The sequence below is a fragment of the Thermobia domestica genome, chromosome 3, assembly GCF_964235325.1.
Source record: "Thermobia domestica chromosome 3, izTheDome1.hap1.1, whole genome shotgun sequence".
NCBI classification, from domain to species: Eukaryota; Metazoa; Arthropoda; class Insecta; order Zygentoma; family Lepismatidae; genus Thermobia; species Thermobia domestica.
This window is the reverse complement of record NC_137456.1, coordinates 203,141,335-203,158,583: the sequence shown is the minus strand read 5'-3', so window position 1 is coordinate 203,158,583 and position 17,249 is coordinate 203,141,335. Positions and strand designations below refer to the sequence as shown.

At 37.0% G+C, this 17,249-nt stretch overlaps 1 protein-coding gene across 1 annotated transcript in view; it reads right to left on the bottom strand.

Moving 5' to 3' along the window:
* Window positions 1-17,249, bottom strand: part of Ubr1 (Ubr1 ubiquitin ligase) — a 360,686-nt gene that overhangs the window by 174,844 nt on the left and 168,593 nt on the right. Inside the window, exons 15-16 of the mRNA XM_081752092.1 lie at window positions 10,324-10,648; window positions 4,955-5,072 (exon numbers count right to left, since the gene is read on the bottom strand). Of these exons, the coding sequence (XP_081608218.1) occupies window positions 4,955-5,072; window positions 10,324-10,648 (443 nt within the window). The remainder of the gene's footprint in view (window positions 1-4,954; window positions 5,073-10,323; window positions 10,649-17,249) is intronic.

Sequence of the window (17,249 nt, the reverse complement as noted above, 5' to 3'; positions counted from 1 at the left end):
AGTGTGTATATTTACTTGATATTATACGATATAAAGTGATTGAAACGGAACACTTAAAAACATTTTACGAAAAATATTTAAAAAAGGGAAAAAGGTAAACAACAATTTAAATAGCTCTATAAACGCTTTCTTTGCGCACTATCAGTGAAGAAAAAAGTTATTATACAGGTGTTTAACCCATGCCTCGTTTCTCACACCAGTGTATAAAAAAATTCACTTCTTCCCTCATCAACTCAACGCTGGAGAACAACGAATGACGTTCACCACAGGAAGATAGTATGCATTTCAATATATGAAGAAACGGAATATAAGAAAACCCGACTGCAGACATTTAAAAGGATCCTATTACTTTATGGAACACTTAGACTGGATATTGCTCATGCAGGATCCTCATCATGTTAAAGTGAGTGAACAACAAGTTATTTAACTATTTTTAAATACCCCTTTTTCAGATGAAAAACCATTGAACGTTTCTGCACGTAAGTCTCACATCATATTACAGTGTTGCTGACTAACTGATTTTAAATTCTTGGTGAAACACCTAATTTTATTAAAATCTTATTAAATGGCCAGGAGTTCTCAACCTGTCCACGTGTGCACTTGACAGGTCGGTCCTCTTGTCAGACACAAATCTATAACCGTCACCAAGTTATAGAAGTATTCTTTTCTCGACGATCTGTATATTTTGCAAAGACAGTAATAATTTTTTCGATTTATACTATATTCTGCAACGCAAATAACTTCTTTCTTCGGTAGGAATTGCTTCTTTCCCACGCAATTGAACAAAAAAGTCTCTATCGTCTATTCGTATATATATTTAAAACATTACTTTGTGGTGAGCACACTTCAGTGAGCAACGAAGCTTCTCAGTGTTTCTCCCTGACTTATTAATATGCATAGTATATATTCTACAGTTATTTGGAACTGAATTAAGTGATTTCTTTAATCGTTTATGAAAATATTGTAGTAGATTAGAGCAGATCAGAGTAGAACAGGTGTCCAAGCGTCAAATCGTCGCCAGCCACATCGCTTTACCAGTTTATCTAAACATTCTCACAGTCAAGTTATCGCAATGTCTTGTGCGTCGTGGCCAGTAGACTAAAATTAACTTCAACTCTTTTTATATTCTATTTACATTTCCATACAGGTGATTCAACCTGAGTGCTTTTAAGAATGAACTGTCAACATGGATTATTCGATCAATGCAGCTCGTATCTCGAACCTCTAAGTTCGGGAAGTGTTACTCCAGGTTTCGAGGCAGCAACCACGCACGTCGCGTCAGGAATAAAGTATGCTGTGCTAAGGAGCACAAGGTATTAGCCGGTGAAGGACGTTTTCTTACAGCTAGCCCCAATCAGTAAATCCTAGGTTCACACACCTTGTGCGTACTAGTTATAACGCGCCCTCCAACATTATCATTCCACTTTGGAAACTACGTATTTTTGCTGGAGACTCGTGTCGACTCTTCAGGACTGTTTGGAGCAGCAACTATATTACTTCGTGGGATTATCCCGGCTACTTTTCCCCAGTGTTAATCCCCCTAGTGTATTAGTGGTGTGAGAAAAGTATATCTAGAGAAATTGTTATCTTAATCTTCAATCCTAATATATATCAAGTGACAAAGGGGTAAAGTATAGTGAGAAGGTAAAGTGTAATCCTATTAATGGAAATAATTATTCATATGCAGTGTTGAGTGTTGTGATTATTTTTTTAATCCGTTATTTTTTTTCTTTAAATAGTATTTTAGTAAATAAGCATAGTGTCATTTAATCCAGTGTACCTTTGTTGTATGTATGAATTATGTTTGTGTGTGTTGTGGTCTGAGTGACCGTCTGATCGTCCGTGAGGTTTTCGAGACGAGACATCCGGACCTCTCAGTGCCTAATGCTCACCTTATTATTGAGACCGGCGGGCAATTCGGAGAAAATTTAGTAATCCGTTTTGGAGATGTCCTTCAACATCCTACCCAGGTAAGTCCAGATACCCGAAACATACTCACTGGCAGGACAACATGGGGCAGACTATGGAGAGCGGTTACAAGACAATGTAACATTGATGAAGAATATTGTCCATGGACGAGTTTCATTTACTACTGAATAGTGATTTTCAGCTTTTGATATCTTGCCACTTTCTGGCTATTTGTAACAAGCCTGCTAACATTGTAGAAATATGGAAAGATAGAAATCCTTACGAATGGCAGAATTATGGTAGATCATGCACGGGACTCCAAAAGTTCCACAAGAGTATTCGAACAACTGTCATTTACAAGGATTTCGTACTACAATACTATATTTTTCCGTTGAGCATTCCCACCTGGATTCCGTTTAATAGTTAATAATTCACATTTACTTAAGGTTGCGCTGAGTCATTATTATCTGAGCATTTAAGGACATACAGAGTCTCCAGTGGCCACCTCGCTCTGCACACTTCAATCCTTGAACGCCGATTGGTGATACATCGTTCTGTACGATTAGAAGTTCACAAAAAGGGTTCTTAAAGAATGGAATTCTAGCACGTTGGAGAATATCAACAGTAATTATAACCGTTCCGCATAATATACGAGTACATCATTTTAAGGTGACTACATCCGTTATCAAACACATCCATGATCAATATATTTAAATATATAACATGACATATCTAATACACGGGTGTCTCGATGAAATTCGTATTGCCAATGACACAGACTGGCCAATATAATCTCCCTTAGTTATATACGTGATTATAGTTGCGGTTAGATATAACAAAGAATTATTACATAACGAATCATTGTTATACGAAAATACTGATGTCAACTCGACCAATAACAAATTATTAACTTCATTCAGCATCTCAAATATACAACGAATTTATGCAACTGGAATTTTATTTCTACTTGATTAAGTTACGCGCACGCAAACAAATATCAAATCAATGAGATTCTTCTTCAACGCAAAAGAAAATATTTAGTTATTGAACTCTGTCCAATATTTTGCAAATTTGCTATTCATTTCTTAACACCACTTAAGTAATCTGCCTCAAACTGAAAAGGTCTACATTTCTCAGTTAACCTCACCAAGCAATAGGCAAGCTACCTGAAGTTTGTTTTCGATTCTCTAAATGATTTCATGATCAGTCATACTTAAACGTAGATTATCTTTGATACTTTTGTTTGTGGTACTTTTAAATTGAATGGCCGGTTTTAATAGCACGCTCTGTAACGTAAGGAGAAAAAGTTTCAAACCAGAAACAGTATTCCTCAATTAGTCAATTCAATTTCAAGTACTGAAAATGGAAGTTTATATTTTTCTTAATACTTATTTTAATCTGAAGCACAGACAAACGTTTTGGTTGCATTGTCGAAAATGTTTGAGCATTAAAAAACTTGATTAGGAATCAAAAGTACGGACCACTGCACTAACCTCTCTCGCTCCAATTCCCTAAACTAATTCATGCTGTGTTGCAGTTATTAATGAAACATTTCCTTGTGAAATACGAACAAAATTATAAGGAGTTTTCGGCAAATTTCATCCAAAGAAAACTCGTCTCCCAAAAGTAAACTACCCCTTGTAGATTTTTCCATAAGAAAGCCACTTATACCATATGTTAAGGTTATTAATGAAGTATTTATATATAAAATAACTAAATCGTAGAAGTCGTATTTCACAAATTTAATAATAATAATAATAATAATAATAATAATAATAATAATAATAATAATAATAATAATAATAATAATAATAATAATAATAATAATACTTCATCCGAAGAGTAAACTACCACTTGTGAATATTCTAATGGAAGTTATGTATGCAACTTTATACGAATATTAATGACATTTATTTATGAAATATGAACAAAATCTTAAACAAAAGAAATGAAATGAAATCTGTGTTTTACATTCCACAGTTATACCGGCAAGGCTAAAGACGACGGTGATTATCAGATGAATGAAATGGTGAAATGAAGAAAGTGGGAGGAAACGGGAGAACCGCGAGAAAATCCATGCACACGGTGTTTGTCCACCACAAAGTTCACTTGGCGGGAGCTGTGATCGAACCCGGGGCCACACGCACCAGAGGTGAACGCTCTACCACTGAGCCACCGCGGCCCCCTTAATCAAAAGAAGACTGAAAAGAAGAAATATATCGAAATTACAGTTCACTACTTACGAAGATGTTATATGTGTAACTGTTTCAGTTCTAAACGAACTGTGATGGATTTTTGTCTGTGTATCTGGGTATATTTCACTGCATTCATTGTTATTCTGTTCTAAGGTAACAAAAAACACAGACCCACATAATCAAGGTTACGTAACGTCTACAGTACATTAATTGCGAAATGAATGTTTCAACGAAAATGTTGCACGCTCCTTGATCTACCACGCCCTTCAATTACCACTGTCATCGAACTATAAAACTGTTTCTACTCTTGAATCCCGAGCTTACAAACAATTTGTATCATATAATACTTCAAAATACTGCACTTTGTTTTTATTTTTACTAAATTAAATTTAGATCAATTCTATACTGAAGCAAGTACGAATATTTCAGGTTGCAAATATAGTCACATACTTGATTTCATAAATTCTAATTATTTCAGTTGATATTTTCAAACTTGCCATTGCTTCATAGTATACAACTATATGAGAATGTCTATGCATTAGGTGTATAATGGCATAATGCATACATGGCACAATATATATATTTAAAAATCTTAAATTTACAAGAAATTTTGACAACTTACGAACTAATGACGTATCAGGAATTGGTGGCATAATTATATGGAAATATTTCTGTGAATGTCAATATGGAATTGTGTCGGAAATTGTAAACAAAAAATGCATGTGAACCTACGAACATAAAAATAATAATTTCTGTCGCATATAAACTACCCTTCTTTCTACATTTTACCTTCAGTACTAGAATACATATACAACAGCAGTTAGCATTACGTTCACATAAAAAGTACTTACGTGTAGCTTCAAATAATTTAGCATTTTCCTTCATGAAATTTTTCTGCATAGCTGTCATCTGCGCCATGATTTTTGCTCTTCTTTTAGCTGCCATTGTCGCTCTCCATTCTTTTTCCTCCTAATAAACATAATAACAAATTAAGTGAAACTAATTATATAAAAATATGATGGATAATCCTATTTTCCTCACATCTTCTATTAAGTGTGAACACAATGAAAATTCAAAGAGTAAGAAATTGCGAGGCTAACCCATCTCTGGCTTTCCGTAACGGCGCGCTAACCACTACGATATCAGTCTGCTCCTGAAGAGTTACAACACACATACACTTCACTCGTATTCAGAATGAACGAGAGTATAGTATTAAAAGGTCAATACATGTGCATCCACCTGGAATAAACAAATGGCTCTGGATGAGATCGATAACCAATCCTTGAAACTTACGCCACAATTCCTTTCCGAGGGCTTTCTTGTCCAGAAGAGTTCGTGGTGGGAAGCTACACTGGGTAGTTCTTCATCCATCCCAAACATGCCTAATAGAACGAAGATCCAACATTGCTCACTAGTCTAGTGACGACAGTGCATGTCTTTAGTGAACGAGGTTCCGGATTAGATTCCCAATGGGAGAGCATCGATGGCTCATATTCCTCTTTAACGGTAGTCTCTCCTGTATAACCTCGATGCTTAGAAATTACTAATACTAATCAATCAATCAAATCAAGGACTAGAATCAAGCAATCAACGCAGATCGCTCAATACAGATCTTTTGTTTCCAGAAATGCATGCCAAGCAATTATCATCCTTATATGGAAATTACAGGTTAAATGTTTTGCGAAAAGAGCTAATATATAGACGAAAAATTTCTTCACAATGTACTATCAAAGTCGAGCCGTCGCAAATCTATCGACAAGCTGAAATGAGATTAATCTGGGAATACTACTCACTGCCATTATTCTTCTCCCTATCCGACATGTTCCTGGCACAATGTGTATCGTTGACGATTGTGACAAGCCGTCAACGCCAACTTTCTGGCATAGAATCCCGCTTTACTTAGTAGTATTCAAACAACTTCACGTGCAATACGTCATTCTGTACAATAGTGAAAATCGTTTGCCAGCTCAACATCACTCTGATACCATCCTTGCATGGCCTCTTGTGCGGCGCCTGCTAACAGTAGGACCATGAACAAAGCGGTAGAATATTGGAAGGGATGCATAATCTTAAAACTATTCATACTGAATTCCTCTACCACTTCCATCAAAAACAGATCCAATTACTATCGTTCAATCACCACCACTCAAATGGGGTCTACGATTTTTTTTTTTTTTTTCCACACTGCACGATTCACTTTCTACGATTTCTTACTGCAGTGGGTTATCACTCACACTTATAGCAATGTAGTGCTTCACGGATCAAATGCTATTACACTGTCATGGAACCAAGTGTTGATAGATAAGACGCTGCTCTACAAGTGTAATGGGCACTTGAAGCGACAGTAGTGGGTATTATGTTTGCACTTATCTAGTTAAATAGGTTTCATACCATGATAGCGTCAAGCTACTTGTTCCTTGAAATTTAGAGTCTCTTTCTAGGAACGAGGCTATATGAGATGCGGACTTATACTTTAGGCCGGACACATATTGACGAGAGGAACGCAACTAACCTCAGGCACAGGGAAGTAGGAGAGTGTGTGGAAAGAGAGTGTTGAGTACATCGACTGTGTGTCTCAGTCAAAGTGTTGGAGAGGTCTCTGTCCAGCATGTGCTTGAGTGAATATGCGATACGAAGCTTTGTTGTATTACTCATAATACTAGACCTCTGCTCGTCTGTCCTGTGACCGGCTTTAAGATGGAATCTGAATCACCGTAATCAGTTCAATGCTCGAACCTGGTAAGGCGAAACTAGGAATCGAACCGCACCCCTCTGATCTATTGTCTCATTACTTTTCTCTTCCTCCATGAAATTCCATTTCCTTCAATCTAGAAACACAATTACACAAGTACATGATCCTGCACAAAGTTAGGTTATACCGTAAATGAGGTAAGTAAAATAAAACAAAACTAAAGTTGAATACAAAATAAAAAGAAGAGAAAATAGATACTGAAGCCGTCAGCAAGACTTCCGTAAGTTCTGTCATTCTAAAGTCATATAAGAACTTGCGCCAGATAGCGAAGAAAGCAGATTGATCTGACAGGAACAAAATATTAAGCAAATTAATCGATTATTGCAGAAAGGACCTGAGTCTATTTTTTGTAGCTATCAGATATTAAAAATAAATTATTTAAATCCAAGATTGCAGACCGTTTTTGCACTCAAACTGTAGTTCCATGTTGTATTGACATGTAATACCTTCAAAACCTGAATTTTCTACTCGATAAATTGCTACGATCTGTACAGTTTTCCTCCACACGAAAATCATTTCTCAGGGAATTTCACTTGAGATTTGTTTTATGCCACCCTCCACACACACATCAATACAAAATAAAGCGTACTACACTCTCTGCTCTTCATAGGTAGACGACTGAAACACAAGTGCTACCTCTGTTCAGTAGTCCAAGCTGCTGCAGCTAAAGGTGCAAAATATCGAACAACAGCCGATTACATTGCCAACTTCAAGTTAATTTTATTTCAATTTTCACGTCCCAGATCAGTATACTGCGTGGAAAACTAATGCATTACTTATCGATCCGGCCTCACATATAACGTCAATTGACTTACAGGTGTTTATTCAACAAGAGTAACTTATCAACAACAGTAACTATTTTAAGTTACAGCATGCTCAGTTTACTAAGCAATTGTGAAGTTCTAAAATTTGATTCACTTTTGTATTTTTCTGCTGTGAAAATAGCCCATAGGTTGCAATTTATAAAGACACTGTCATACATATGAACCTTCAGTCACTCTCATGAATTTTCTAAAACGAGTATACTTCATCAGTTGATTACACAGTTTCAACAATGGAAACAGTCCCAGATTTATAAAATCCCTTCTTTACAATCTTATATACTAAAACCCTCAGTATCCATTCACCGAAAAAAATTCATATTTGTATTAATTGCTTAAAGAAAATAAAATTTATTGAAAGGAACTTCCCATGATGTTCTAGATTGGTTGCGGGTGACTAGCTAACCATCACAACCTATTCATAAAAGCAAGTTTCTTGAACTCTCCCTTACTACAAATGGTATAACACACAAAATGTTTATCATACAGAACACTTAAAACAGCACTTCGAGAAACACGGTTAGGAAAAATATGAAAAAGTAGCTTGTGACTTAAAAAATTACCTTAATAATGTTCACCTTCATTACAAATAGCATATTTATCATATCCTTAACAACATAAGTCACAATATAAAGAATAAAAGTGTTACAAATATTTGTACACCCCATAAATCAGTTTATATATCAGCAAATTAGAACAGCGGAGGTCAATACTGCATTAAATACTCAAACTTCAATTAGACCACTACTATATATCACACAAAAATCGTAATTAGGATTTCTCCTAACTATGTACACTGGCCTTACTATAAACTGGCTATACTAAAGCATAAAATTAAAAGTGAATGTGTCAAACTCTACAACATTATTAGCTTTCAATGAAAAATGAAATGTCCAAAGATCAGACATATCTCACTGAGTACCTCACTGAGTAGACACATTGATATACACGAGTGTCACAGCTAATGCATAGTTTACGAGAAAATGGGAAAAAACAAATTATTTTATAAACCTAAAAATTGATGCTGAACAAGAATCCGCCAACTATTAAGGTGAAACTGATACTGAAGTATACTCTCATGAAGCTCTTTATTGTGACACTAGCTGAAATACCCGTTCCTCGCACGAGAAGGTTTATGCAATATATCACATTTAAACTATAAAAAGAGTTAAATAAATAAATTAGGAAAAGCCCTTCGGCGCTGCCCCTGCCAATATGAGTGGAATAAGTAAGTAACAACAATTTGACATCATCCCTGTTAATACCAGTGAAATAAATAAATAAGCGGTGCCCCAGTTAATTCCCGGGACAACGCTATTGATAATTCTACAAACATCCAACTGAAAGTAATCTTGTTCTTTCCATTTTACTTAGCTGATCTTCACTATATCTACTTTCAGCCGTTCTGTCTTCCTCTGCAGATCTTCTAACCTACCTGATATGTTTTGACTCCATCCTCCAATGTATATTGTCTGTCCATAATTAAACAACTTTTGACTTCCCAAAAATTCCACAGAATCACTACTTTTGCAGTATGGGATTATAAGTTTTTGTTTTATCCATTTGAGGTAATTCAGTTTTAAAAATTCCCATCCCATGCAGCTTGTTCTTGGGAGATAGATGATCACAGTTTCCAGCTGAATTTCACCAGCTAGGAATGCATCTTTTGCCGACACTATACTGGTTCTCGCCGTTGCCCGTTCCTACTGCACGCAGGGTTAGTCCTTTCTTGTAAACCAAACTCCTCACTGTGAGGACCGATCTCGGGTTAGAACACTGTCAGCCAGGACTTGCCCTTAAGAGGCATATGCAGTGTCTTAAGACATCCTATCCTGCCCCCATATCATAAGCTCAGAAAACCTCTTAAGAACATTTTTATATTTCAATTTTTTTCTCTCTTTCTTTTTTACTTTTCTATTTTTCTTGTATTCCTTCCTTAGAATACTATTTTCTTTTCTTTCATCGGCATTAATTTTTATTTTCTCTTTCATATTCCTATCCTTTCTTAAATTTCTTCCGCCTTATACATGTTATTTTTCCTTCTAACTAGATCCTGTTATCTCTCATACACCTAAACTATCGCTTACTCAGTGACCTTTCACTTCTGCTCTGGTTAAATTAACATTTTTTTTCCCTCGTCATTTGACTTCTCATTATACCAAAAGACAAAGTTTTCTGTTTATCACCACAAATACTCTTTCTACCTAGCCATAATTAAGATAATGGAACTGTTTGTAGCAATATAATCTCGTATTTCGAGTGTAGAATCACCTTCCTTTTTTCTATAAAGAAATATTAATTTCAATGAAAACAAGTAATATTATGGATTATGGGTAATACATTTGGCCAACAATGAAACTACTATAGTTTGTCTCTATATTGCATACACACATGCACACATGATATTGTATATATACAAACAAATAATTAAAAACTATAATATACTCTTATCCTTTTCCCAAAAATTTACACATTAACACTAGATATATTATCATTTTTGGTATTTTCATCTAATACTACCATTTCTCTTTATTCAAAAATTCTGGATAAGGCCTCGTCTCTTACGCGTTGTTTTCAAGTTGAATAATTACAATCTGACTACCATGTTTTTATACTGTTCACTTAATTACAAATTAAATTTACAAACCTTTTGCGATCTTCCTTCACTTTCATTTATGCTGGTTTCAGTAATTGGTTGCATGATTACTTCGTTCTGTTTCCTCAAAGCAACCACCTGCCGATACTTTCGAATTGTCCAAGTGATGAGGTCCTTGTGAGCTTCAACTCTAGGACTATTGACAAGATCTTCAAGTAATTTCAAAATTTCTCTTTTCTCTGCATATTCAGTGAACATTACAAACTGTCCTTCTTCTGAGTGCTGCCTTTCTTCTTCGTGTAACGCGTACCCAATCAAATGAAGAACTTTATGGAGCTGCGTTTCAGAAAAACTACGTGCACGTAGGTTGGAAGATCTGTACAATAGAAATAAATCATCAGTAGTGAAATATATGAAAACTCACTTGTGTAAATTTACAAGTAGTTACAATTATGAATGAATAATTTAACTTTCTTCAGTAATGTATGACAGCTTTTTTTTTTTTTTTTTTTTCATTTCACTCTGGTAGATATAAGTAATTTCAATAATACGATTTATATTCTGCATAAAATTTTCTGTAAATTGATGTGCAGTGAGACCAAGGTTGGCTACCATCGGTTTCACTGAAAAGTAGCCGACTTGTAGAGATCAGCTGTATTTTGAAGCAAAAACTATTGTAGATCGTAATACGAGGTTGAACAATAAAGTAATGAGGCTAGTTAGGAAAAAAAGAGAAAAAACAACCTTTATTTACAATCTTGATTAACTATAATCACCTTCCAAGAAATTTCCTTATGCCTGCACACAGTCCATCGGCGCTTCCACTATTGGTAGCATCTCTGAAACTCATCTTCTGGTATACCACAAAAGCTCTTGTTACAATGATGTCCTGTACTGTTGCAACATGACATCCTTTAATGATTGGTTTCCCTTTGGTAACAAAAAAATTACATGGGGCCATGTCGCATCAATAAGGAAATTGTGGTAGCACCACAATGGATTTTGAGTGCAAAACTGTCCAAGCAGTTTGGGATGGTTAATTATCGTGATGCAGGATTCAGTTGTCAATAATGTCTGGATGAACATGATGACCCTATTTCTCAGTCTTTTGAGAATTTTTTTTGTAGTAATGTTGGTTTACTGTCTGGCCTGAAGGTAACCAATCTTTGTGCACAATATCCATGGAGTTATAACCGTCACTAGGTTATATATGTATTTTTTGTGAACGATCTGTATATTTTGGAAACAAAGAAATCATTCTTCAATGTATACTTTATTTTTGCAACGCAAATAACTTTTCTTCGGTGGAAGTTGCAAGTAATTCAATTTCTTTCCCACGAACCAAGAACAAAAAAGTTTTTCATCGTTCCGTCATACATATATCTGAAACGCTCTTTCACCGTGAGATAATTTTAGTGACTAACAAAGGCCACATTCATTATCTGAACTACACATATGATAACTGTATTTTTATTACTTGGGTCCTCAGTGTTTCTTCCTTACTTATTAATATACAATGACTACGTTCTATAGTTATTTGGAACTAAATTAAGTGCTTCTTCAATTATTTATGGAAATACTGCGACAGGCCAGAGCAGACTGTCAGGTGTGTGAACGACTCAGCGGTGCAAATCATATCGTTCAGCCAGTTTTACCTACAAGTTCTCACGGTTAGTTATCGTGCCATTCTGCATCGTTGCCAGTGAACTGTGAATTAACGCAAATTTTTTCGACATATAATTTACATATCCATACAGGTAGCTTAACCTAATTACATTTTAAAATGAACTGCCAACATTGACCAGTCAGTCAATCCAGTTTACACATGGAACATCTCAATTCTAAGAGTTTTCTCCACGCGTCGATTTAGCGAATAAGTTAGTGAAATTCGCCATACATGTAAGTAAAAGGGCACACGTCTCATAGCCGATCAAGGACTGGTATCACGGCTAGCCCCACTTAGTGAAGTTCCGGGTCCGATGACCCTGTGCGTATAAGTAAAAACGGGTCCTCCAATGTTCTAATTCTACATTGTGACTACCTGTTTGTATTCTGCTGGATACAGATTTTTCCCGCAGGAGCCAGGAACTTATGTCCTGGGATTACTTTAGTGTTATTCCAGTGTGAACCTCCACATCCATTAGTGAGTAATGTGAGAAAAGGGTTTGTGGTGAGCCCCCAAATATATTTCATCCACATACATATGTGATACAAAAGTAAAGGGCTATTATCTCGCGAAATGTGAAGTGTAATTTTATTTGTGGAAATAGTAAAGTGTCTATACTCATATCAATGTTTAGTGTTGTGATTGTTTTTCTGATTATATATATATATATATATATATATATATATATTACATAGTGCATTTAATAAATAAGCATAGTATCATTTTATTTAATGTGTTTTCACTGCATGTGTGAATGATATTTTTGTGTGTCACGGCCTGAGCGATCATCTGGATGTCCGTGAGAATTTCGAGACGAGACATCTGAACCTCTCGGTGCTTGATGCTTATCTCATTGTTGAGACCGGAGGGCGATCCGGGAAAAGTTCTGTAATCCCTTTTTGGAAATGTTCTTTGATGTCTTAACCAGGTAAGTTCAGGTCTCCTGAAAGTACTCGTTGGTGGGATAGCAGGGGGCAGATCTGAAAAGCGGTTACAGAGTCAAAGAAGCACACAAGCATGCATTTCGAGATGCAATCTTTCTTTTGTCTTGGCGATTCCTTCGAACACCATTGCGAACTTTGCCGTGTCGTTTCGGGATCATATTAAAAGAAAAAATCAACATTCTTTACTAGCGAGAACGTTTAATAATTCTGTGTTCAGTTTCACTTGTTCCAACAGATCAGCAGCCCGCAGTGCTGATCTTTTAGTTGCTGTGTGAGATTTTTGGGACAATTTTGGCACAAATTTCTCGCATTCTCAGACATTATCAGGCCCACAGTTTCCCGATTAATGCTGAGTTCGTTCGCAATCATTTTCACGCTTAATCTTCGATCAACTCGCACAAGTTCACTCACCCTGATTGTGTTGGTATCTTATTCATTCTGTAGATGGTTGCTCACTGCTTTATCTTCCACATTGGTTCTGACTTTAGAAAACATTTTGTGCCAACGGAACTCTTATGCCCTTGATAAAATCTCGTTTCCAAAAGTCTGCTGAAACTTCCCGTTAAGTTACCGCGGTATTCTCAACGAGTTTCATACAGAAAGAGATGACATACCGCTCCGCAGTATTTTGTGATTCCATTCTTGTGACTAAGAGTAAACACATAACTTTACTCTTTAAGCTGCTACTCCTGATTGGAACATTAGAAGTGCGCACTACTTGTGGTGTGGTGGGGAAGACCAAGGTCACACATTGTCTGCGGCAGGCTGCGGGGTTGTCACCATAGATAGGGAAAAACAATTAGTCTCATTATTTTATTGTCCAATCTAGTATAAGCACTTCTCCAAATGCAACTAATAATTATTATCTACGTAATAGTTTGTATTTTACAAGGTAACCGAAAAATTACTTGCCGTTTTCGATGTCCCATTAATGCTGCGCTCACATAGATAAAACGAAATGACTCACGTGCCTATCAAGTGATCAGGAGTTACTCTGACCACCGACCTTCAGTAATAAAGGAACGTTGTGCACATACAACAATCATAATTCGTCCAGTGTCGAAGGGAAATGGAGAATCGAAGCAGTTTCTTCGCGTGTGTTTTTTGTATAACTTACAAGTAGACCTGTCACCTAACGCATCAAGTCGGCACATACGAGGTGTGTTCAAAAGTTATCGAACCTTATTTTTTCCCGCGTAAACCAATGAGGCGCAGGCGATTTCCTTCAATATAGATGTAGATTGGACACTTATGCGCAGTCCTTAATTTTTCCCGTCCGCAGAAAGCGTCAGTCGCTGGTAGTCGGTTAACGAGTGAAGACGTGTAGTGAGCGATCATTAGATTTCAGTTTTTTTGTAAAATGACAGAAAAACTCGGGCAGCGACATTGCATCAAATTTTGCCAAATGCTTGGCGATATCCAAGCGGAAACCATTCAATCGGATCGGTACATTCAATTTTCAACGAGAATTTGAGCATGAGAAGAGTGTCCATGAAATTTGATTCAGGCTTTCATCGCCAAGTACAACATTCCTGTGTGTCGTCAGGCTCCCTACTCACCCGACATGGCTCCATGGGTGACTTTTGGTTATTTCCTACGCTGAAAATGCCATTAAAAGGGGCCCGATTTCAGTTGAGTTGATTTTGATTTTAATGTCCGTTTCAGTAGCGAAGCTATTTGGTCTAGGAATTAATTCGTGCGGTTTTTAATAAAAATTGAAGCTTTATTTCAAAAACAAAGTAAATGAATACGTTAACAAAAATATTGTCCATCGCTAGCCACTACTTTCTCCCATCTTTCAGGCAATTTACGGATTCCGTGTCGAAAGAATTCCTCATCTTTTGACGCAATCTAATCAAAGATCCATTTTTCGATATTTTCTGAAGAAGTGAACCGCTGTCCAATCAAATCGTTATTCATGCAATCGATCAAGTAGTAGTCAGACGGAGCAGTGTCTGGTGAATATCGCGGGTGGAGTAACACTTTCCATCCGACATTTTCCAAATAGGTTTTGACCGGTTTTGCGACATGTGGTCGAGCGTTATCATCTTGATAAATAAGTTTATTATGCCTGTTATTCCATTCTGGTCGTTTCCAGGCCAGAGCTTGCTTCAAACGCATTAATTGTTGTCGATAGCGGTGTCCATTAATAGTTTCACCAAGTTTCAGAAGTTCATACTACACCACACGTTTCAAATCCCACCATATATACAGCATAACCTTTGCACAATGAATATCTCGTTTCGGTTGTGAAGGACCTGGTTCACCTTGCTTCACCCAGGCCTTTTTTCGTTTAGGATTCTCGTAATGAATCCACTTCTCATCACCAGTTACAATTCGATGCAAAAATCCCTTCCTTTTCTGTCTTTGAAGCAGCAATTCGCAAACGGTTTTTCTTCTTTCAACGTCTTTCTTTTCAATTCATGTGAAACCCAATAAGACATCTTTTGAATCATTCCTATGGCTTTGAGACGTTTGGAAACTGTTGTTTTCTCAACTCCAAATGCTTCTGCAAGTTCGTCCTGCGTTTGACACGAATCCTGATCAAGCAATGCTCTCAATTCTTCATCTTCAAATTCTTTAGGCTGTCCAAATTGCTTTTGGTCTTCCAAGCTGAAATCACCACCTTTAAACCGTGCAAACCACTTCTGACACGTTCGCTCAGCTAGAGCATGGTCACCAAACACTTCCACTAAAATATGATGACTTGCGGTAGCACTTTTCTTCATGTTAAAGCAATGAAGAATAACTCCCCGCAAAAACACTTTATCAGGCACAAAATGCGCCATTTTCAGTTGAAGAAAAAAATGTTGTTTCCGCTTCAAGCAACTGACATATACTAAACAAGATGCTCAATGACAGTAGTTTTCAACGCATGTTTGGATCAACGAAACTATGGGACAATAAGCTAGTTACGCCATCTTTTGTAAAACCGCACGAATTAATTCCTAGACCAAATATATGAGAAGGGACCTACTGATTAACGTGGAGTTCGAACCACATGAGCTCCCGCCGGTAATCGAAGCCCGGTCTCCCACGCCAAAGGCGCGTACGCTAACCGTTTAGCCACGAAGGAGCTCAGGGGCCCGATTTCAGTCAAAAGAAGACATCATGCGAAATGTGATGGCACGGTTGCTCACTATTCCAAAAATTGCGTTCCAGAAGTGTTTCCAAGAATGGCGGGAGCTCTTGAAGAAGTGTATGCATTTTACTTTTCAAGGGGATTAATGTTTCGGGTTTCCTAATCAATAAATGTATTTTTGTCAACAAAGTAAGGTTCGATACTTTTTTAACACACTTCGTATGCCAGGCATTTGAGAATAGTGTAGTAAAGGAACCACTGCCAGGTACTGGTTCCACAATTCCGGTCGGGAGATGTGAGCCTTTCGGATGAACCTCGCAGTGGACGACCACATGTGTTACAAGACAAGGACCTGAAAACAGTCATCGAGGAGGACAGTGGTCTAACGTGTGATGAACCTGCAGAAAAAAATCCATGATTCCGCTGAAACAATCAGACTGCATCTGCATGGAATAGGGAAGTTATACAAATTAAACAATTGGGTATCCCTCACACTGTCGGCAGCCAACAAGGGGCAATGAGTGACAGCCTGTTTGTCTTTGCTCACTCGGCATCTGAACACACCCATCTTAAAGGGTGCACATGCATTGCGGCAGAAGGAGCTCGCCGCATTGGTGAATCGCAAGGATGTGCTGTTCCTGCCCAACAATGTCAAAGTACATGAGAAAAAGAGGACGCGGGAGACCCTTCAGCAATATGGCTGAAGGGCACTATGCGACGAAACACATTCACTGGACCTTGGGCCAACAGATTACCACTTGTTTTATTCCCTCGACAACCACCTCCGTGGGAATCCTTCGCAAGTGAGGGAGATCTGCAGAACGCACTCACGGAATTCTTTGCATCAACGACCGCCGAGTTTAATCACCAGAGTATTGTGCAGCTGCAGGAACTTTGGTAAAAGGTGTTGGATGCTGATGGAGATTACTTCGAAACCCATGTACGTACCGTTTACTGTATTGCTCTTTGTTTACCACTACTCTAGAACTACAAGAACCTTTTTTGGTTACCTTGTATTAAAAATATAGACTAAAGAATATTTCTGGAAATATGAACATTGTATGTAATACATAATCTATTTTAGTTTGTCATTCGCACACTATAATTTAATATTTTTTTAATATAATATTACTTTCGAAATATTACACGTTTTTCACTCTTTTCTCTCCTCTACTTATGATGATAGATACAAATAAAATGGCCAATTCCAGGAAATATTAAAAACAATTATATTGTCTCACCTCTTAAGCACCCCAGTTTTTAAAGAAAATGTTAGACTTCCGCT